Source organism: Mus musculus, chromosome 16 (genome assembly GCF_000001635.26).
Source record: "Mus musculus strain C57BL/6J chromosome 16, GRCm38.p6 C57BL/6J".
Classification (NCBI taxonomy): Eukaryota; Metazoa; Chordata; class Mammalia; order Rodentia; family Muridae; genus Mus; species Mus musculus.
The window spans coordinates 43,644,173-43,666,323 of record NC_000082.6 but is presented as its reverse complement, the minus strand read 5'-3'; the positions used below and the strand labels follow the sequence as shown (position 1 = coordinate 43,666,323).

The window sequence follows — 22,151 nt, the reverse complement described above, 5'->3', positions numbered from 1 at the left end:
TAGAGTTGAACTTACATGCAGTTGTGAGCCACCTGATACACATGCTAGAAATCAACCTGTAGTTCCATGGAAGAGCAGCGTGTGCTCTGAACTGTTGAGTCATCCCTCCAGCGGCAGCAGAAAAGTCTTACAAACATTTTCACATATAGTTGTGCATGTATGTGCATATGTTTGGGTAAGTGGGAACAGGTGTGAGGATACACACAGGGCACTGCTGAGTACGGAGGTGTCTTAGTTAGGGTTTTGCTGCTGTGAACAGACACCATGACAAGGGCATCTCTTATAAGAACAACATTTAACTGGGGCTGGCTGCCAGGTTCAGAGATTCAATCCATTATCATCAAGGCAGGAGCATGGCAGCATCCACGCAGGCATGGTACAAGAAGAGCTGAGAGTTCTCCATCTTCATCTGAAGACAGGTTAGCAAAATACTGGCTTTCAGGCAGCTAGGATGAGGGTTTTAAAGCCCACACCCACAGTGACATGCCTATTCCAAAAACGCTACACCTACTTGAACGGGGCACACCTTCTAATAGTGCCACTCCTTAGGCCAAGCATAAACAAACCATCACAGGAGGTCAGAGGACAACCGTGGGAGTCAGTTCTCTTCTTCCACTATGTGGGCACCAGTGATCCAGCTCAAGTTGTCATGCTTGGTGATGCCCACCCTTAACTGCTGAAGCATCTCTCTGGGCAAGAAGTCTTTAACTTTTCCCTTCTAAAACCAACTCTTAAGTTTTTTGCATTTTCCAAAATGGGACAAATCTACTTTCTTTTGTTTCTACACACATGATACAAAAGCAGACTGTTAATTTTGTAGCCTTTTTCTGGGTTGTGTTCTTCCCACCAGCCCTTGCCCCTGTGGTTTTTCTGTCCAGGTAACCAAGTTTGGCAACTCTCATCATGTCTAGCCCCAGCATTTTACCCTGAATACATATTGGATCTTACTGTTTCTTTGGCTAAAAGGCATTCAGATGTTAAAAAAGTGGTGGAGAGGCTGGCTTTGGTGGTGGTGCATGCCTTAAATCCCATCACTCAGGAGAGAGAGGCGGGCAAGAAGATCTCTGAGTTTTTAAGCCAACCTTGTCTACAGAGTGAGTTCCAGCTCAGTCAAGGCTTCCCAGAGAAGCCCTGCCTCAAAAACAAAACAACAACAACAAAAGTGGTGGAGATGTATTTTTTATGTAAGCCTTGAAGGCTGTGGAGAAGCTGGTAAGTCAAACACTGTCTACAGGTCTAGAGGAGGGGCCTAGGGTGCATGAGTCACTGTGTAGATTTGTGAATGAACAGAACCCAGGATGGGGAGGAAGCTGATCAGAGACAGAGGGACCCTGCATACAGAAGAGAGGGACAGAGGCCTGGCTGTTGAGAATCATTTGTGCACTGGTGGGATGGGCAGGGCATGAGGCTTTGGATGTCCCCTGGTGAGAATAGAGATCTTCAGGCTGTACATCATGGGGCATGGCCAATACAGCTCTGCCAAGAGCCCAGGCGATAGCTGACGGTGTCCTCTCCATCTCCTCTCCCAGTGGCTTTACAGAGACGAACTTTGGTCAACTCTTGAGCGCTGAGCAATTCTTTGCCGACCCTCGTCTCTTCAGAGCTTGTAGGACCTTTTAAATGAAGGAAAGGATGGAGGGAGAAGGGGAAGGAGAGAGAAAGAAAAGATGATGTCCTAGTTTGGTTTCTGTTGCCGCTGCCCTGACAAAAAGTAACTTAGAGGAGAGGGGGCTTATTTTAGCTCACAGGGCCAGGTTACAGTCTGTTACTGTGGCAGGAACTTGAAGCAGCAGGGCAGGGCAGGGCAGGGCAGGGCAGGGGAGGGGAGGGGACTGACTCATCAGAAATACTTCTTCAGAATCCTGTGCGTCACCTACCCTTGAATGCTTTAGATAAAAGTTGGTGTTTCAAAAAGTGCATCAAGAGAACTTAAAAACAACAGATCGGCTGGCTACCCAAGTAGTCAATATACGAGTTGCCCAAGACCCGTGTATCTCTAACCACATGTTTTATTTGTTTTTACAGTGTGTTTCCTTCATGGCCTTTCTTGTGGCTCACCCTATGTGGCTTTGTGTACTTGTTAAGAAAACATTACACGTTTGACACTGCTCTTACCTAAGTCAGTTTTTCCGAGACCCTCTTTTCACCAGCTTGGTTTCACCTTACAGCTGCAGTGAGCCAGTTTCAGTTGGAGGAGAGGCCACATCCACTTTGCTGTAGGCCTCTGGTTAGAAGCATGCATGGCTGGCTGCTCCTGGTCTGGGTCCAGGGGCTGATACAGGCTGCCTTCCTCGCTACAGGTAAGGCTTGCAGACCTAGCAGAGCAGAGACACCTAGCTTGGCACAGACACCAGGATGCTCAGGTAGAGAAAGCTCTAAGTATATGCCTAGGCCTGTATGTATGTCAGCTTCTGTGTATGTATGTGGTTCTGAGGCTCTGTGTGACCACATGGTAAGAGGCAATCGCTGAGAAAGGGATGCATACACGTTTGGGATTGCAGAGGAAGGACTTCATAGATCCTCTGGGTTAGGGACTCTGACTGGACAGCTGTTCAAGAGGGAAGCTGGGGAATAGACTAAGATTGGGAGCCAAGAAATCTCCTGGAAACCCATTTCTCTCCTGCTCCATTTTCTTTTCTGTTTCTGAGGAACTCCTAGAACAATGTTCCAGTTAGTTCTCTGTTGGTCAGAAATACCTGCTTCTCAGATTTTCATAGTCTACCACTAATATGAGAGACTAAATTCTGTTGTTTCTATTCTATTACAAATTGTAGATAAACATTTCTGAGGGAAGGAAACAAAATATTTAGAGACTATACTACAAATTAGTTTAAAGGCTGAACTTATAAGACTGAAGGTAGAGAGGAGCCAAGGTGGGGCAGGCTGGTAGGTAGCAAAGAAGTTGGCTTCATCTAGGAGAAGGCCTTTCTTCCCCTCTTACCTCTCCTCTACTGTCTTCCCTTCCTCTCCCCTCCCCTTCCTTCTTCTCCCTTCTTCCCCTCCCCTTCCCTCCCCTCCCCTCCCCTCTCCTCCCCTCCCCTCCCCTCCCCTCTCCTCCCCTCCCCTCCTATTTTCTATGTTTCCCTCCCCTTCTCTTCCCTTCCATTACTTCTCCTTTCCCTTCTTTCCCTCTTTCTCATTGTCCTCTCTTCCCCTTCCCTCTCTCTTTTGCTTTAGTTTGTTTCTTTGACAGATACATGGTCTTTCTATGTTTCCAAGGCTGGTCTGGAATGCACTATGATCCTCCTGCCTCATCCTCCCATGTACTTGGATTAAAAATATATGCTGCTACTTCTGGCTGAGAAGTAGATTCAAGTTTCCTTTCTCTGTGTTCTCTCTCTCTCTCTCTCTCTCTCTCTCTCTCTCTCTCTCTCTCTCATTTTCCTGACATCCCAAATGCCAATCAAATAGCCCAGTTCTATTTTCAAAACATAGGGCTAGACACAAGGCTAGACTGCTGGAACCTAGAGAGAAGTACAAGATATGTTGGTGTCGGGCTGATAGTCTAAGTGGGAAAGTTAAATAAGTTCATTGAAAGCAATCAGCCACCTAGCCAGGAAGCCGAGCGGAACATCCTGAGCGGACAAAGTGCTAGAAGCCTTGTAGTAAGAAGCCAGACATCTAATAAGACAACATTTAATAATACATCGCATGCAGGGGAAAAGGAAGGGCTTAAAGCTAGGGTCCTCAGGTAAGGAGGAAGCACAGCTCTGACTGATGGGTGAGGATGAGGCAGGTTGGCAGGAGCAAGCTTCAGAAGCAGCCATGGGGAGCAGGATGGGAACAGAGTCCATGGGAAAGGGACCATGGCTGGGGCTTCAGGCCTCGAGTGACAGGCAGAGGAAGAAAAACTCTGGAAATCAATGATGGTCTCTATGGGGGGCACCAGGAGAGACTGCAGACTGTGGACATCTGTTCCTAGAGCCAGATCTGGACTCTGAACCCTCTGGGATTCTTCAGGAAGGTTGAAGGGCAGCTGCTGGCCAGAGACTCACGTGTGCTTTTCCCTCACCCATAGGAGCCACAGCAGGCACGATAGATACAAAGAGGAACATCTCTGCAGAGGAAGGTGGCTCTGTCATCTTACAGTGTCACTTCTCCTCTGACACAGCTGAAGTGACCCAAGTCGACTGGAAGCAGCAGGACCAGCTTCTGGCCATTTATAGTGTTGACCTGGGGTGGCATGTCGCTTCAGTCTTCAGTGATCGGGTGGTCCCAGGCCCCAGCCTAGGCCTCACCTTCCAGTCTCTGACAATGAATGACACGGGAGAGTACTTCTGTACCTATCATACGTATCCTGGTGGGATTTACAAGGGGAGAATATTCCTGAAGGTCCAAGAAAGCTCAGGTATGTCCTTTGAGGCAAGGTGGTAGTGAGCCACTTTCTCTCACATAGGAAACACCACCCTGACACACTCTAGGAAGTAGAGTGTCTCAATCTTGGAGCACTTTGAACTCATTAGAGGATCTTTCGGGGCATAGTAAAGATAGAACAACTGAAAGTGATGAACGTAGAACCTTGTGGGGGCAGAGCTAGGATCTGATACGTTCCAGAAACAACCAGCCGATTCCCATGCACAACCACAGATTTTGCATAGGAAATCCATCTTATCTAAAATGAGGTGACTTGCAGATGAGGTCATACATGAAAGGTGCTCATTTAATGACTTAGTATCACTCATGCAAATTAGAATTAGCTCTTAACAGAGGATGGCCTAGTCAGCCATCAATGGGAGGAGAGGCGGCCCTTGGTCTTTCAAAGATCATATGCCCCAGTACAGGGGAATGCCAGGGCCAGGAAGCGGGAGTGGGTGGGTTGGGGATCAGGGTAGGGGGAGGGTATAGGGGACTTTCAGGATAGCATTTGAAATGCAAATGAAGAAAATATATAATTAAAAAAAAAGAATTAGCTCTTAAGTTTGAGCTGATTTAAAACAGGCCACAGCAGGTGCTGAGTGAAAAAGTATAATAGTCACCCACCTTTGCATGATGACTATTTGGAAGCTTCAAAGCTTCCAAATGCCCTCATAAATGATTATTCTTCTACAAACATGAGCCAATTTTACTGAGGAAAGGGATTATGAAAATCGTATCTGAAAGATAGTTTAGCAAGGTAGTAAAGTGCTCAGCCTCTAATGCCAGACATCATAGGTCCAAACCTTGCTGATGGATTAATTTGTCCAGTCAGTATGGCTATAAGATTTTATGAGCTGCTAATGTGGGCTTGGATAACCTACTATAAGAAAAAGCCCTTAGCATGATGCCAGCCATATAGCAAGTGCCATGTTAGGTGTTGATCATTCCCATCTGATTGATGGTTGTGGAAGCTAAGGCTTGGAATTGCTCAGGGTGAGAAAGCTGATTTTAAATCAGATGTTCTGGCTCCATGGATCACCACACTCAGAGCTGCATACTATCAGTTATATTGGAGTTTAGGTTAAGAACATATATGAATTGAAATTATGTTGGAGTTTAGGTTTCATGAGTTTTAAGAATAAATATACTTTGAAACGATAAAAGTTTACCTTAATGTTTCCTTTCAAACACTGCTTCCTGGCACCTGTGCAGTGTGCATGCTATGGTCTTCTATCCCTGTTCTTCCTGAGTGAGCCATGGCTATGACCAGGAAGGGGTCAGCCTGGCCTATCATGTCTAAGTCCTCAGAGCAGGAGGAGCATGCTGGGACTTTGGAGTTCCCAGGCATGGTCTTTGTCCTGAGGGATCAGATACTGGAGTCTCCTTTCCTATGATCCCTTGTGTTCAGGGATGTGGGACAGGCTTTTTCTTATTTCAAGTCTTCCCAGGACTCTGGGGTTCCTGCCCAAGCTCCTGGAGAAGAGAGAAAGGTGGGAGGAAGTATCCTAGAATTCATTTTTCTTTAGCATATCACAGCTATCCTTAAGCATCTACTGGGTACTAAGGACAGAGAAAACAGCAGAAGTTAAGGTTGCAAGAGCCTCACTCCTTCCAGGGTCTCACAACTGGACTATATGGCTAAGATACTGTTATATGCTTTTCTTTGCATATAATCTTGTTTCAATTTTGAATTAACCTGTTTTTATTTTATTGTTTGTGTTGAATTAACCTATTTTTATTGCTATATATGTATATATACATTTTATTTTATTGTGTACTTGCTATTTATCTACTTATTTTGTGTGTGTGTGTGTTTTGGTAGCACATACATCTATGCATTACCTTTATTCTGGTGTCTGTGGAGGCCAGAAGACTCTGGATCAAAAGACTGGGGTTATAGATGGCTGTGAGGTGCTATGTAGGTGCTGGGAATCAAACAGATCCTCCAGAAGAGCAGCCACCTTTCCATCACTCCCCAAGTTTTATTTTAGATGACATTGTTTGTTTCATTTTATGATTCCTGAAAACAAGTGTTGAACAGGGAAAGGCTGACAAAATCTGCTCTGAGGTATCCATAAGGCACATCACTCCTCTGGAGATAGGTCCTCCAACTCCACTGGAGACCAGGTAGAGTCTCTGCAGACCACAGAACTGAGGTTAAAGATTCTTAATGGAGGACAGCTCTAGAATATCCCACCTCTGTCCTGGAACTCACCATAAAGACTAAGCTGGCCTCAAATCAGATCTGCCTACCTCCTGACTCTCAACTGCTGAGATCAAATGCAAGCACCCCCATGATAGGAATGGATTTTGGGTTTGTTTGTTTGTTTGTTTGTTTGTTTGTTTGTTTTTGAGACAGTTGAGGATTCCTTCAATTCAACAGCTTTGCACCTGACCTCTGACACTCATCTCTGTGCTGTTCTCCCTGTAGTGGCTCAGTTCCAGACTGCCCCGCTTGGAGGAACCATGGCTGCTGTGCTGGGACTCATTTGCTTAATGGTCACAGGAGTGACTGTACTGGCTAGAAAGGTAAGGAAGGGATAGGACACGGCCTGTCTCTGTCCCCATCACCCCATTCTTGCCACCCTGGTGTCTTCTGATTCCCTTTCTACTCAGAGAGCTACTCATGTGATCTCTACCCTTGTTCCTTGTGCCTTTTCACGGTTCTTGCCCTGCGGTTTAAAGCATTTATTATTTTATGCTCATTCTGGTCCCTCCTCTAGGCTGTGAGCTCCCAGGACACACTTACATTTTGCTCATCTTTCTGTCTCACACAGTTGCTAGCTGCTTCCTGTCTTTTAAGCCACTGCCCTGAGAATTCACCTACTATGAGTTTGGTGCATCATAGAGGTTGTGTACTGGGTGCTGGGGCTCTTGTAGTTCCTTTAGTCTTCAGAACTCATTGGCTGCACTGGGCCTCCCCATACTACTGTAGGTTGAGAACTTAGCATCCTAAATTTGAGGAGTAGAAGACACATGGCAAAAATGAGACATTTATTGCCTTGAGTTTAAGAGGCCATTGGCTGAAAGAGTTGGGGGAGGAGGCTGGATTTTAAGTTTCTAACTGGGCACTGACTGCATGATTTTAAGCTCCTTACTCAACTTTTCAAGGTCTCCATTGTTTTGTATGTAAGAAGTGAGGTTACAGTTCTGTCCTATATCACAAAGTTGTGATACATGGCTGTCAAGCTTTCTCAGGAATTCTTGCTGTCTTGTAACTACTGTCTGTGATGAGCTAAAATATTCTCAATTCTTTTTGGTCTGGTTTCCTCGGCCCTTTAAGCCCAGCTCATCCAGTTCAATTCGCTATAAAAACATTTTAGAGAATTCAGCCTGTGATGCGCACACTGTTTTCTACTTTACTGAAATTTTCTTCGCTTTCTAGCCCACTGTGTTTCCTAATACTTCATCTAACTGGCCCCAGGCTTACTCTCTAGGTTAGATGCTTGGGACTGGTAGCAACAATGTCTGTGGAGTGAAGGATGTCTTATTCTTAGCTTTCAAAGATTTATTTATTTATTTGTTTCTATATATTATATTTTAACTTCAATATATTCAATTTATAATGCTATATTTATATACATTGTATTTTAATTTTTATATATTGAATACATACTGAAATTAAAATATAATCACATTGTTTCCCCTTCCCTTTCTTCCTCTCACTGCCTCCCCCCTCCCCCCTGGTCCTACCCTGTTCCCCTCCTTTTCTTTAATTCTTGATACATACATATCCGAGTCTATAAACACAACCTGGCCAATTGGCATGCTGCTTGTATACAGATGATGTCAGTGCTGACCACTGGCATTTAGAGTCATATACTTTATGTGTATGAGTGTTTTGCCTGCATATATCTATGTGTACCAGGAGAGATGTCCGTGGAAGTCAGAGGAGGGTGCCGGGTCCCCTGGAACTGGGATTACAGATGTCTGAGCCACAGTGTGGGTGCTGGGAATTGAATCCAGACCCTCTCCAAGAACAAGCGCCTTTAACTGCGAGCAGCTCCCATGGCTGCTGCCCTTCTTCCTTTAAATTTCCCCTCAGTTTGCTTGCGTCATTACATAAAACACCTGTTTGTTAGGGATGTAGTCCGGTATTCTTTTAGCGGTTATATTAGGCACCACACATTTTAACTGGACTTACACTACAAGTTCCTCTATACTAGTGCTAATCAATTAGTGTTCTATAACCTGGACTATGCAAGAACCTTCTATCGGATCAGCTCTCCTTCTTGTCTGTCCACCTCCACATTGCGCCGCCAGCGCCCTGCTGCCCAGTGTGATCGTTTTGTGAGTCTACATGCCTCCAGCTCTGCCCTTCCATCCACTCTTCTCTCTGCCCTCACTGTCCTGGCTTCCAGCTGCCATTTTCCTTCTGCCTGAGGAATATCCTGCAGCGCAGGTCAGCAAAGGCACAGAATGTTTTTGTGTTTTTTGCTGTTGTTGTTCACCTAAAACGTGTCTACGCCCCGGCTGTAAACATGATATATGTGTTTTACTAGGTGTAGGATCTCATGCTGACCAGTACTTTCTTTTAGCACATGGAAAAGATTATCCTAGTGTCTAACTACATAATTTTTTTTTTGAAACTGGGTTTTATCCTCATCTCTTCAAAATGCCTTTTCTTCTTCTTGTTCGTATAACATTTTCTGTCTTTAGTTTTCAGCAGTTGTACAATGATATAATTAGATGTCCTTATCTTTGTATTTATTCTGTATGGGGTTTGGATCAAGTGGGTTTTTTCAGTCTGTGGTTTGATGGGTTTTGTCAGTTTGTGGGTCAGTCATAGCCATTTCTCTTTATATAGTCCTTCTCTGTTCTTGTTTTCTCCTCCTTCTGGACCTCTCATTGCGGGGACTTTTGATGCTTTCCCCTCCTTCTGTATGTCTCCTAGTCTTTTTTATATGTGCGGGGACTTTTGATGCTTTCCCCTCCTTCTGTATGTCTCCTAGTCTTTTTTATATGTCCTGCCTGTTCATATCTCCATGTTTTGTAGTGGGTCTTCTAGCTTACCATCCAAGTTACCAAGCATCTCCTTTGATGTATCCATCCTTTGTTTAAATAGTCCTTTGTTTTGTTGCCTGTCAAAACTCCCAATCTGTATTTCTCAGTTATTCTGAAGTCTGTTCCAGATAGTCTTATTAATTACAGCATCCCTGGGTCTTTCCTATTGTCTATTCTTGATTATCAGCCATATGTTCTTCTCTTGCCTGTTAGTTTTCATGGTGTGCTGGACATTCTCCATGAAAAATTGCAGCCTCTTCCTCCTCCATATGGCCCTTTGCAACTGGCAGGCAGCTACTGTCGGGGTACTAGCAATCCCAGGTCGCCTGAATTAAATCATTGATGACGGGTTGAAATTCTTTCCTTATTGCTGTGATGAGCTACCTGACAGGAACAGCGCAGGGCAGGGAGGACTTGTTTTGGCTCACAGTTTAGAGGATAGTCCATCAGGACCTCCCGGTGCAGACGGCTGCAGGGTGTGCGCTGGCTGATTACATCCAGGAAGCGAAGTCATACGGCTGCTAGTGTTCAACTCCCTTCCTCACCCTGGACCACAGAAATGGTGCTGAAGTAGAATAAAATAGGAAAGATCAATGACTACATATTCATTTGTTGATTTACTTAAGAACCACTTATAATGCCAAGCATGCCATCAATTGGTACCTGGAACATAATGGCTTGGAGAAATAGTTAAAGGCCATTGCCCTTAAGCTGCTGACCGCCTCATAAAACTCTGGTTGCTTGCCCACCCCACCTGTGGTTTTGCAGTATAAAAAATGAATGTCCGTCCACTGTGACATCTCCTCTCTGCCACTCTCACTGGTGTTGAAGCCCTTATTCCAGAAGAGTCCTAAAAGGGTGCCCATTCCACATTCAGGGCAGGCCCTCCCATCTCATTCAGACCCTCTGGAATGCTGCATAAATACACCCAGACATCTATCCTAAATTAAAAGACTTATGATTCTACCTGGCTTTGGATTGTATGCCATCTGAAAACCATTATCCATAGTTTTGTACTGTTACTTCTTCTGCTTCTAGAGTTATGTGTCTTCATACTGATTATAAAACTCAGACCGACTTTCACCTCATCTTCTAGCTCTTAAACTCTGTCAGTTTTCTGTGCAGATGAGACTGCTGCCTGCTCCTGCTTATCAATACCAAGGATATAGGCAAATAAATACACCATGTTGGACTTCAAATCCATCCTGTCTTCAGACCGGATCCACAAATGAAGAGAGCCCCAGGTTCAAGTGCTTCACCTTGATCTTTTCACTGAGAAGGCACTGGAAGGAAGATTGGGAAAATCTTTTGGCAGCAGAAGCAAAGCTGTGTTCTCTGCAGTGATTACTCAGGTCTGAGCCTCAGATCTCCCCTGCTTAGTTGTCTAAGCACCTTGTGGATCCTGCTAACACGATCCCAAAGGAACCTAACAGGTCTCAACTGTTAGAAAAAGTTCCACTTGCTTTGGAAAGTAATATATGACCTTCTATTATTATGCCCGATGTATCTGTAAAAACCCTCGTTGTCTTATGACTCATCCTTCCTCTTTCTGCTTCTGAGAAATGCCATGGCTGCTGATCTACCTGATTCACAGAGAAGTGGCCACTGACCTTCTGTTATTATTCAGAACTGGCCAAACAGGGAGGTGATGGCCCAGCAGTGGCAGGATATGATTGCGCTATGGGGGTGGGGCTGGTTATCCATAGTATTTTCTTTTATGTCATCGCTGGCATAACAGACATAATTATGAAATGAGACATCTAAGAAAAGATGAGGATGTGAGAAGTGGTCCACTAGAGGAAAGAGGTGACAAGAATAACAACTTACCTTTGAGCTGGTACAGTGAGGGTGACTGGTGAACAGATGGCTTCTGCCATCACTAGCATCCTTCAGCTCTGGAACAAAGGGTTAGTGGCCCTGAAGACACAGAAGGACTTATCTGTCTCCTTAAGGATGTGAGGTTGATTAATTTTCATGTCAGGCACCCAGACTAACTTAGGTCATAATGGAGACTGAGAAAGAGGAAAAGTCAGCAGCTCTCAATTCCTGTTGTTCCCCTAGGTACACAGTACCACTCCTTGGCTTTCTCTTTGACACCCTCCCTGTTGCCTGTCTAGTCTTCATCCTTTCTGCTGCTATCTTGTACTCTAGAAATAATCTCTAAGGCTTGCTCTCTTCTTGTCCAAAACATTAGTCAAGGTATGATCAGGGAACACATAGTTCTCTGGAAATGGGTTGTTCACAGATACTTTAATATGGATCTAGAGGGAACATAATGAAACCATAAAGGGGAAGAAGGTAGCTTTGTGCATATTTAGGAGAGACGAGAGGGTGGCTGTTGGAACTTGGAAGGGAAGGAACATACAGATGGGTCACGTTGAAAAGTGCTGTTACCTTCAAGTGAGGGTCACAACCAGTTCAAGGCCCACCCTGCATGGACTGTGGGAGAATACATACTTTCTTCTTACTCTCTGTTCCTTTATTGTCCTGTAGTTCTACATGGGGGCCAAGTGAGCCCCCTAGTGTAGTGCATACATGCAATGCAGTCTTCTTGCGGCATAGAAGATGACAAAGGTTGAGACTGGAGCCAAGAGATAAATATTCTGTATCTATGTAGTACTGTTTATAGATCTGGAAATTGGACAAAACATCTAGACTTTTCATGGGATGGTTGGCTTTAGACTTCACTCATGTATTCTTGGTAGTATTTGAAAGTGTATATATTAATAGCTCTATCTACTTTGTTTCTTAAACACAGTCATCTTCTTTCTACTATTTTGAGGTCCCCTTATCCTGGTTGCTGCTAGGGATCCCATTCTGCAGGAGCATCTCCTACTTTGGCATCCGTCTGCAGAGGAGAGACACTATGGAAGTCAGTGATGCTGGCACTACCCTTGCATCCCATGCCTCTGGCCTCCCTCACTATCCTCCCTCTGAGAACCCAGGTCACTCACAGCAGACTTTTCACTCCCTCCCCTATTCTGAAGACCTGCTGTAAACTAGTGAGTCATTCCTGAGAATGATGCTGAAAGGCAGCCTATGAGGACAGGACTGGTGACGGGTGAATGTGTGATCATCCTTCCACTAAATCATTTCAGAAATCCATCACCTTATTATATTGGCTCCTCTAGGACAGATGCAGAGAACATATGTTATGTTGGGGTAGGAGGAAATGTGTATGGATGTGTGTGTGTGTGTGTGTGTGTGTGTGTTATATGAATAAATATTATTTGCCAGTCAGATATTGTGAACAGTTAATGTGTGTCAGATAATGGACAGTGACTCTGACAACCCCATTGTCTACTGTTCATTCTCCTCACATGCTACTAGAAAGCACTGTTTGTCCCAAGATGACTTGGTTGCGATTTCTGTAGCTTCACTTGGTTCTCTAGGACAATGTTAGTACATTAATCTCAGGCCTATTTTTTTTTAAAACTGGTTACAATTATAGAGTCTCCATGTAGGGTAGAATGGAAATGGAACAGCTTAGGGACCCGTCTGAGGAATATTTGCATTTCCCAGAGGACTTTTAGAGCTCAAAATAGTCTTAAAATTGAAAAGGAAGAGTGGTCAGTCTTACCAAGAGTGAGAATAAGAACACACAAGCACAAAGAGTCATAATTAGTCTTTGAGAAATAATTGAATATTCATATTAAAAATGGATTGCATTGTATCAAGGGATGTTGGAGTCATTTTAAACACAGCACCAGCATGAACTATGGCAGCCATTCCCTTCATCTTAATGGTTAGCCACTTCTACTGAGAAGAAATGGGAGTTGGGGGGACCAGTGGCTTGTATGTGTCCTTCTGAGATTCCAGTGTCTCTTAGTGCCCAGCTTCTCCAGGCCTCTAGTGATTCATCATATTTATTTTTTTTTCATTTGTTGACTGTACACATCTACCGTGTCCTTATAACCTCCCTTCTCCACCTCCTTGCCTATACTGGTGCACAGTTGGGCTTGGCACCAATAGGGTGGCACTTTCTGTCTTGGAAGCAAAGGGTATGGTGAAGACAAGTTCCATGTGCCTTAGTTGCTCCAATTTCCAAGTCCCTGGCTCTTTGTAATTTTTGTCAATCAGATACATAAAGTGGGTGAATGACATGTATTAGAGCAGCTGCCAGTAAGACCGAGAGAATGTCAGAAGTTCCAAATGTTATTATACACTTCTGCCACCCTGCTTGTGGCCAATGTTCTCCAGTTTCCCTGTATTGTCACAAACCTCACGGGTGACACTCTAACATGGATTTTGTGGTTAGTGTCACTGAACAGATTTCATTGCTCTGTCTAGTCTCAATGAATGCAAGTTTTTTTTGTTGGCTGTGATATTATACTTTGACTTAGAAAATTGGATTCTTTTATATGTGACTGTATTAAAAATAAGTGTGTGTGTGTCTGTCCAACTGGGCATGTATGTCTATTTCAGTTCTAAGACACATATAGATTGAACATCTGATATGGGTTCTGAGATTACAAAGAGAAACACAGCACCCCCCTTAGGGAACTTGGACATTGGAGCCTAGTAAAAGTAGAAAGGTAAACCAGTTGGCCTTCACAGAGTAGCACAAGAGGAGATGCAATGTGGTCAAAGGAGACTTTAGACAGAATGAGAGAAATCTGAGCAACTGGTGGCTTTGTCCTTTGTCAAGGGATTTTTGTCTATGCCCATAAACTCATCCCAAATCAGACAAGTCAGTAGAATTGCTGTTGAGAAGAAAGAGCTAACTGTGTCTGATCTCAGAGCTGTATTGCAATAAGTGGCAGTTCTCTGGCATGTATGCCCCAGTAGTTGGGCATTTTGGTTGTGAAACACAGTGGGAGATAAAACCAGAGAGATGGGCATGAGTGGGACACAAAGAGTATCTGGGGCATCGCAGATTCCTTTGGGGAATGCAATGAATCACTGATTTTCTCCCAACAAGAATACACCTTTATATAAAACTTTAATTATAATTTGAGATTATTTGTAAATCCTCTGAAGTGGCATCTCCCAGGCTGTTGAACATCACTCAGCCCAGGCTAGGCATCCCTCTGCTGTACAGTGGAAGCCTAAGCAGAAGTATGGCAGATTCCCTTTCTATTTTTGAAAAATCACTATATGGAGGTTTGTAGAAAGTTAGCCTAGCAGTAAGAGGAAATGTAAATCAGACCACTATGAAGGGGTTCTTCCCCTCAGCAGGTAAAAGGGATGAAATGAAGAGGGGATAGAGGAAAACTGGATGGGGCATGTATTAATCAGGGTTTTCTAGAAAAATAGGACTTACAGAATGTGTGTGTGTGTGTATATATATATATATATATATATATATATATATATATATATACATATATATCATATATATGTATATACACATTATAAGTTCTATTATACATGTTTTATAATATATACACATATATATGTATAACACATACACATACACACATATATGTATGTATATATATATATATATATATATATATATATATATATATATGATTTATTAAAGTGGCTTATAGGCTGCAGTTGAACTAGTTCAACAATGTCAGTCTATCAATGGAAAGTAAAAGAATTGTAGTTGTTTAGTCCACAAGGCTAGATAGATGTTTCTGTCGGTCTCTAGTGTGCAGAATCACAAAGAAGTGAGTCTAAGGCCACTGAAGGAATGGACTTTCCAGCAAGAGTTAAGAACCAGCAGACAAAGAGAGAAAGCTTCCACCTTCCATGTCACCAGAAGGGGAGGCCCAGATTAAAGATGGATCTTTTCTATCTCAAAATATCTGGATTAAACGTGGGTCCTGCCACTTCAAATGATTTAATTAAGTAAAAACCTCTGACATACATATATAGCCACTTGGGTTTTATTCTCACTGTAGTCAAGTTGACAACCAAGAATAGCCGTCAGAGTTGTTATGGGTGATGGGAACTCCCATATATCTGAAGGGTCTGTGCTCTTACCCAGAAGGGGGAATGTGGACAAGAGCAAGTTGTGGGTGGGGCCCAATGGTTGTCATGAAGACATGTTGAGTTCAAGCGTGCTGTGGTTCTCTTCACAGGCCATGTTGAGTAGGTGGGCAAGTGGGCCGGTAGCTCATTGCAGATCCTGGGTGACTTGAGGAGTCTTTAGAGGATAGGCCTTGTTTGGAGTCTACAGTGGATGAGCTGACTCAGAGCATTGAGAGAGAAAGCAGAGAGAAAGCATTGAGAGAAAAGCAGAGGCTCCTGGCTAACCTGTTGGCTTAGAGAGCCAATGAGCAAAGAGAAAAGGGCCAGGCTGGCTGAAGATGGGTACTAGGAAGAGGAGGGGGGGAGGAGGAGGAGGAGGGGGAGAGAGGGGGGAGGAGGGAGGAGGAGGAGGGGGAGGGGGAGGGAAGAAAGCAGGGTGTATAGAAGCCAAAGAGAAGGAAGGAATGAACAGTGTATCTGCTGTGAGGAGTAGAAGAAAAGAGAGCTGGAAGGAAGACATGGCTTTTGTGGTTAAGAGAACAGGAAATAAGGGCTGCAGGATGGCCCGTTAGTTTCTTTCTTTTTTTTTTTTTTTTTTTTTTTTTTTTTTTTATTAGGTATTTAGCTCATTTACATTTCCAATGCTATACCAAAAGTCCCCCTTACCCACCCACCCCCACTCCCCTACCCACCCACTCCCCCCCTTTGGCCCTGGCGTTCCCCTGTACCGGGGCACACAAAGTCTGCGTGTCCAATGGGCCTCTCTTTCCAGTGATGGCCGACTAGGCCATCTTTTGATACATATGCAGCTAGAGTCAAGAGCTCAGGGGTACTGGTTAGTTCATAATGTTGTTCCACCTATAGGGTTGAAGATCCCTTTAGCTCCTTGGGTACTTTCTCTAGCTCCTCCATTGGGAGCCCTGTGATCCATCTATTAGCTGACTGTGAGCATCCACTTCTGTGTTTGCTAGGCCCCGGCATAGTCTCACAAGAGACAGCTACATCTGGGTCCTTTCAGTAAAATCTTGCTAGTGTATGCAATGGTGTCAGCATTTGGAAGCTGATTATGGGGTGGATCCCTGGATATGGCAGTCTCTACATGGTCCATCCTTTCATCTCAGCTCCATACTTTGTTTCTGTAACTCCTTCCATGGGTGTTTTGTTCCCACTTCTAAGGAGGGGCATAGTGTCCACACTTCAGTCTTCATTTTTCTTGTTAGTTTCATTAGAGCTATTACTACTCACAGTGAGTTATGTGGAGAATGGGAAGTAGACACAGAGTCCCACCCCTAATCCAGAAGCTATTTGCAATTGATACCAGATTTCTCCAAGAGAGTAACACTGGATTTATATCAACTCCACTTCATGCCAGATCCCATGTCCAGCATTAGTCAGTCAACATAAAATAAATTCTATGGGTTTTTGTGGGCATGCTTTTTGTTTGAGTTTGATATTTTTTTTATCTTAATGATTTTTCTTTGTTTGAAATAGAGAAAAAACTTGAGTGGACAGGGAGATGGGGAAGAGCTGGAAGGAGTTGGAAAAGGGGAAAGAATAGGATCAAAATATCTTGTATGAGAATATTTAAGAAGCTACAATAAAGTAGGAGAATTAAGGGCTAAGGATTTTGTATTGCTAAGAATACAAGTTTGCTTCTGTTGTGTGTGTGCATGTGTGTGCATGTGTGTGCATGTGTGTGCATGTGTGTGCATGTGTGTTCATACTTAGAAAAGAGATTCTAAGTATGTGTCATTTGTGAAGTAGATTTTGAGTAACATCCCTGTGTATTTACTCTGTTTAATCCTAGAAGTCTATTAGAATGCATTCTATAGAAAGTGGCCTTGGGAGAACAGAAGCGGAGCCACAGGAATGGAACCTGAGGAGTCTCTCATCCCCTGGAAGCCCTGTCCAGACACAAACTGCCCCTGCTGGTCCCTGTGGAGAGCAGGCAGAAGATGACTATGCTGACCCACAGGAATACTTTAATGTCCTGAGCTACAGAAGCCTAGAGAGCTTCATTGCTGTATCGAAGACTGGCTAACGACAGCTCTCTATCCCTCTCCCTATGTCTCTCTCTCTCTGTCTCTCTCTGTCTCTCTCTGTCTCTCTCTGTCTCTGTCTCTGTCTCTGTCTCTCTCTCTCTCTCTCTCTCTCTCTCTCTGTGTGTGTGTGTGTGTGTGTCTGTAAGTATGAAAGACATCTTTTCAGGCTACATTTCTTCTACCCTTCTCTTCTGTTTCTCTGTGATAGAACCAAGGTAAACAGTTTTAACTTGATTATAAATGGGGTTTTTAACATTGATGTTTATTTTATGTGTATGAGTGTTTGTCCTGCATGTATGTGTGCCATGTGTGGATGGTGTTCCCAGAAGTCAGAAGAGGGCATCAGGTCTCCTAAAACTGGAGTTAGAGACAGTTGTAAGCCACCATGTGGGTGCTGGGAATCAGACTCAGGTCGTCTGCAAGAATAGTGAATGCCGGGCAGTGGTGGCACATGCCTGTAATCCCAACACTTGGGAGGCAGAGCCAGGTGGATTTCTGAGTTCGAGGCCAGCCTGGTCTACAGAGTGAGTTCCAGGACAGCCAGGGCAACACAGAGAAAAACCCTGTCTCGAAAAACAAAAACAAAAACAAAAACAAAAACCAAACCAAACCAAACCAAAACAGAATAGTGAGTGCTCTTAAAAGCTCTTTTCAGCCTGGAAAATGTTTCTTTCTTTTTCCTTCCTTCCTTCCTTCCTTCCTTCCTTCCTTCCTTCCTTCCTTCCTTCCTTCCTTCCTTCCTTCCCTCCCTCCCTCCCTCCCCTCCTCCTCTTTCTTCTTCTTCTTCCTCTCTCTCTCTCTCTCTCTCTCTCTCTCTCTCTCTCTCTCTCTCTCTCTCCCCCTTATTCTTCTTTTGAAAAGGCAAAAATAAAGCAATAAAAACAAAATTCACATTGCTCTGGCTTTGAACTTGGTGATCTGAGCAGGTCCTCTTGTGGCTTTGAGAAATACATTCTTCACAATAAGCCAGGTGCTGAGGCAGATGATAAGATGACCACTGGCCTTATTTCTCATTGTTATTTTTACCAGCATTCACTCATTCAAGATATTTATTTATGAATGAGGCAAAGTACTGGTCTTTAGGGAGGATTCAAGGACAAGAGCTTTGAGTGGGGAAACATTTATAATAAGACCTACTAGGAGATAAGGACTCATGATTGGGCCTCTTAGGGGAACACACCCATGAGGGTGTGGTGAAGTCTCCTTAGAGAATATAGGGATTAATGAGCCTGGTCTGGGGGGAGGAACATTTTCCTAGGAACTTGAATGAACTCAAGGCAGTGTAGGTTGAAGTCCTATAAGAAAGCCCTGACACCAAAGCACCAACGAATGTCAGGCTTTCTCCTTTAGCTAGGCATTTCAGGTCTGTGGAGAGTAGAGTCTACTGGGATGCAGCGGGTTCAGAGGACTCCAGGCTCCTCACACTTCATGGTCTTGGGATGCCATCAGGAAATCCTTGTCTACTTGAGGAGCCAAGTCCCATCACCTGGGCCAAGCTAGACCTGCCTCTTCTGGATCCATCTGCCACTGAGCCTCTTAAATAGAAACTTTTTCTTTTTGCCACCAAAAGGAACGTCTAATTTTTAAGAATAAGGACTTTGTTTCTTCTAAAAACAAAACGGGGTGAACACATATATGAGTGATAAAAAATTTTAAGAAATAAGAATATATTCTTCCTTACTCCCAGACCTCTTCATGCTGGAGTTGGGGTGCCTGCAGTTTATTTACATTGGACCGATTTTAGGCTGGATCTAAAAAGACTCTGTCCTCTTCCTGTCTCTCTACATACTACCTGTGTGTAGTTTTATTTCATGAGCAGGTTGGAGAAGGAAGTGAGCTTTCCTCTCACCAAAGCCTCAGGTTAAGTATGAGCGGGAAGACTCTTCATTTCCTGTTCCCCTCTTCGTTGTGGGAATCCCCACCCAACCTCACTTTCCTATCAGATGGGTCTCAAGGAGTTAAGATTGGTCCAGAGCCCCAGCCCTTGGGAAGAAAGATGGATACAGGGAAAATGGAATGTGCTTTTGGCTGTGGAAGCTCATAGGACTTTTCTTATAGAATGAATGCAAATTTGTTGAAAGTAGAACACAGCTTACACATTGGAAACGGACTAAAATGTAATGATGAAAAGGAGGGGTGATTGACCCAGAGGAGGTTGATGGTGAACCAACCGAGGCCAACAGAGATTTAGGTGCCACTTAACATGGTTATGGTAATTGGGAAACATTTACAAATACCACTGGGATGGAGAGAAAATACAAAGGCGCCTATAGATGTTGGAAATGGGTCAGGTTGCTAAAACGAGATTCGATTTGACAGAAAACAAATTTCAAAGTGGAAAGTGAACTAGATTCTCTCTTCTGAGAACCACAGAAGACAAGTGCCTAAGGCCCTGACTCCTGGCAGTCCATACTGCCCAGGACAGTAGCCATGTTTTCCATGTGGCCACCCCAGCATAGGTGCCACAAGGTTCATCCTAGACAGAACTTGTTGTTGTAGTTCTAAAACACACACTGGATGTTTGAAGATAATGTGAATCATAAAATGTCATCTAAATTTAAAGATATTCCTTACATTTCAAAATGATGCTTTGGATATTTTAGGTTAAGTAAATATATATTATTACAAACAACTTCCCTGCTTCCTTTTGCTTTTTAAACATGGCTCCTGAAAATCTAATTTTCTCATGGAGCCCCCATTATACTTCTATAAACTGGAACCTGGAGAATGTACCTTCTTCAGTCTGTTGGCCTTTGTCTTTCCCCTTTTGAAATGATGCTTGAAGAAGTCTCTCCTTCTTATCATGTTTGGTGAGACACACACAGGGAAAGATCACAGAGAAATTGAAGTAAGGACCCCTAAAGTGTTGACAGGAAGGGATTCCAGATCCTCCTGGTTCTCTGCCCACACTCTGATTCCGGACTGCCGTTAGATAGATAAGGCAAGAGATTATAATGAGAAATGTCGAGTCATAGAGCATTGAGCCTTCGGGAGGGGACAGCACTTGCTCTTTTATTTCAAAAGATCCCTTCTCAGCCTCTGGTCTTTAGGGATGAATTATCACATGCTTGTGTTCATACAGAGCCCATTAGGACTGCTCTGGGCAGGCAGGGAGGGTGTGTGTTTTCTTCACAAATGGTCACATTGTGGAGGGCAGGGTATTCCATATGAATAGAAAACAATCAGGGGCTTGACTTTGTCTGCTGGTGGAAGAGGGGAGCCAGCTTTTTCCATCTGTGGATTCGTCCAAGTCCTGCATTATGTTTGTAGCTTGCCACCCCAAAGAACTACTGTCAATAGGCTAGGGAAACTTATACCAAGAACTTGAGTCTTTTGGAAATCAGACTATGCCCAATGATTAGGGCATTTATTTGGGGACATGGTGTCCAGTTAGAACGTCCTACCGTTCAGTATGCTGGCCATTAGTCATAGGAGGCTACGGAGATCTAGAAATCTGGCAAATGTACAAAGGAAACCCAGTGAAATGTAATTGTCGAGAGCTTCTAATTCAACTTGTTGCTGTTGTTTCTAGGGATTGGGTGGTTCTATGGATCTTTTGACAGAGTCACCATCAGGAAGAAACATGAGTAGTTTCCTTCTGTTTTGTCCTTCCTTTAATTAAGACAAAGTCTGAGGTCAAAGGCAGGCTGCACATTTACCTATTTCCAGCTCTTTCTATGGTGATCTGAAGTTGCAAAGTGGTCCAGTTCTCAGCAACAGGTCCAGTGTTGTCAAGAAGCTTGCGACTGAAGGAGGTTCATGTAGGAATCAACTTTCATCACAGGCCTTATTTTGGATGACAGTAATTTAATTTCATGTAAACTGGGAACTGAACCTACAGTAGGTTTCACAGCAATTGAAAGAGAAGTGTGGTGTGAAGTAGAAATTGATCTAACTGGTCCAACTATCAATGACCATGATGGAGCTTCATGACGGAGAGAGCTATGCAGTCTCTCAGTGCCTTACATCCAATATCTCATCTGTAAAATAATAACAGTAGCATTTACTTCCAAAGGCCTTAAAAGAACGAGGTCAGGGCTGTTAGTGCCAAGTTAACAAGAAAGTGCTTAATGGTATTACCGAGCTACGTGCATGAGCAAGTGTGCCTGGTATTGCTTGTGCTGTCACAGGGGTTCCCAAGGGTGGAACAAAGTTTGCTGGCAGGAAACCAAGGAATCTGGAATTACAAAAGTCCTCAAAAATTGGGATTTGAGCAATGATGAACTATCAATATAGTTTTGGGCTCCACAGTTTCCCTGTAAGCTTTTTACAAATACTGTGTTTTAAGTGAAACAATGCTTTAAAAAGTCAAACATATTGTGGTTTGATATATTTGTTATATATGGACTACAAGGGACAAAAGCTTAATTAATGATTTACCTGCTCCAGGGGAGTGGAACCATGTAATATTCTGCGATGGAGGAAGGATTGTCTTTGCTTTGCACCATCCGGGAGGCTGAGTTCCCAGGTATCAATAGCAGCAGCAAACTCCACTGTGTGCTAGAACACAGCTTTTTAAAAGCAATGTCCAACACACTAACTTTGCCATTGCAAAAATAATTAATTTTATAGTTTCACTCATTTGAATGTATAGCTTTGGTTTTTAATCTGTAAACAGCCTTACTGAAAGTTACATTCATGCATGTTTAAAATTCTTATAATAAAAATAAGTGAGAATTAAATGTGAATTTAGTAGTAAGCATGATAAAAATATTCAGACTTTCTCCTATGAAGGGGACTTGTGACAATCTTTTTCCCTTAAAGGGATAAATCTATTATTCAACTTTGAGAAATGCTGGTGTGTATGAATCAAAGAAGATTTAAGTT

The 22,151-nt window shown here is 43.5% G+C and overlaps 1 protein-coding gene across 2 annotated transcripts in view; it reads left to right on the top strand.

Moving 5' to 3' along the window:
* The first annotated feature begins 1,198 nt into the window (after positions 1-1,198).
* The window catches only part of Tigit (T cell immunoreceptor with Ig and ITIM domains), a 38,989-nt gene continuing 18,036 nt past the window's right edge, over positions 1,199-22,151 (top strand). The window contains exons 1-5 of one of the 2 annotated variants that reach the window (XM_017316834.2): positions 1,199-2,300; positions 4,019-4,348; positions 6,788-6,885; positions 10,486-10,712; positions 17,090-22,151. The exon at positions 17,090-22,151 is cut by the window's right edge and continues 18,036 nt beyond it. In XM_017316834.2, the coding sequence (XP_017172323.1) occupies positions 2,237-2,300; positions 4,019-4,348; positions 6,788-6,885; positions 10,486-10,704 (711 nt within the window). In that variant the 5' untranslated portion in view covers positions 1,199-2,236 and the 3' untranslated portion in view covers positions 10,705-10,712; positions 17,090-22,151. The remainder of the gene's footprint in view (positions 2,301-4,018; positions 4,349-6,787; positions 6,886-10,485; positions 10,713-17,089) is intronic. The other variant, NM_001146325.1, reaches the window with a different exon arrangement.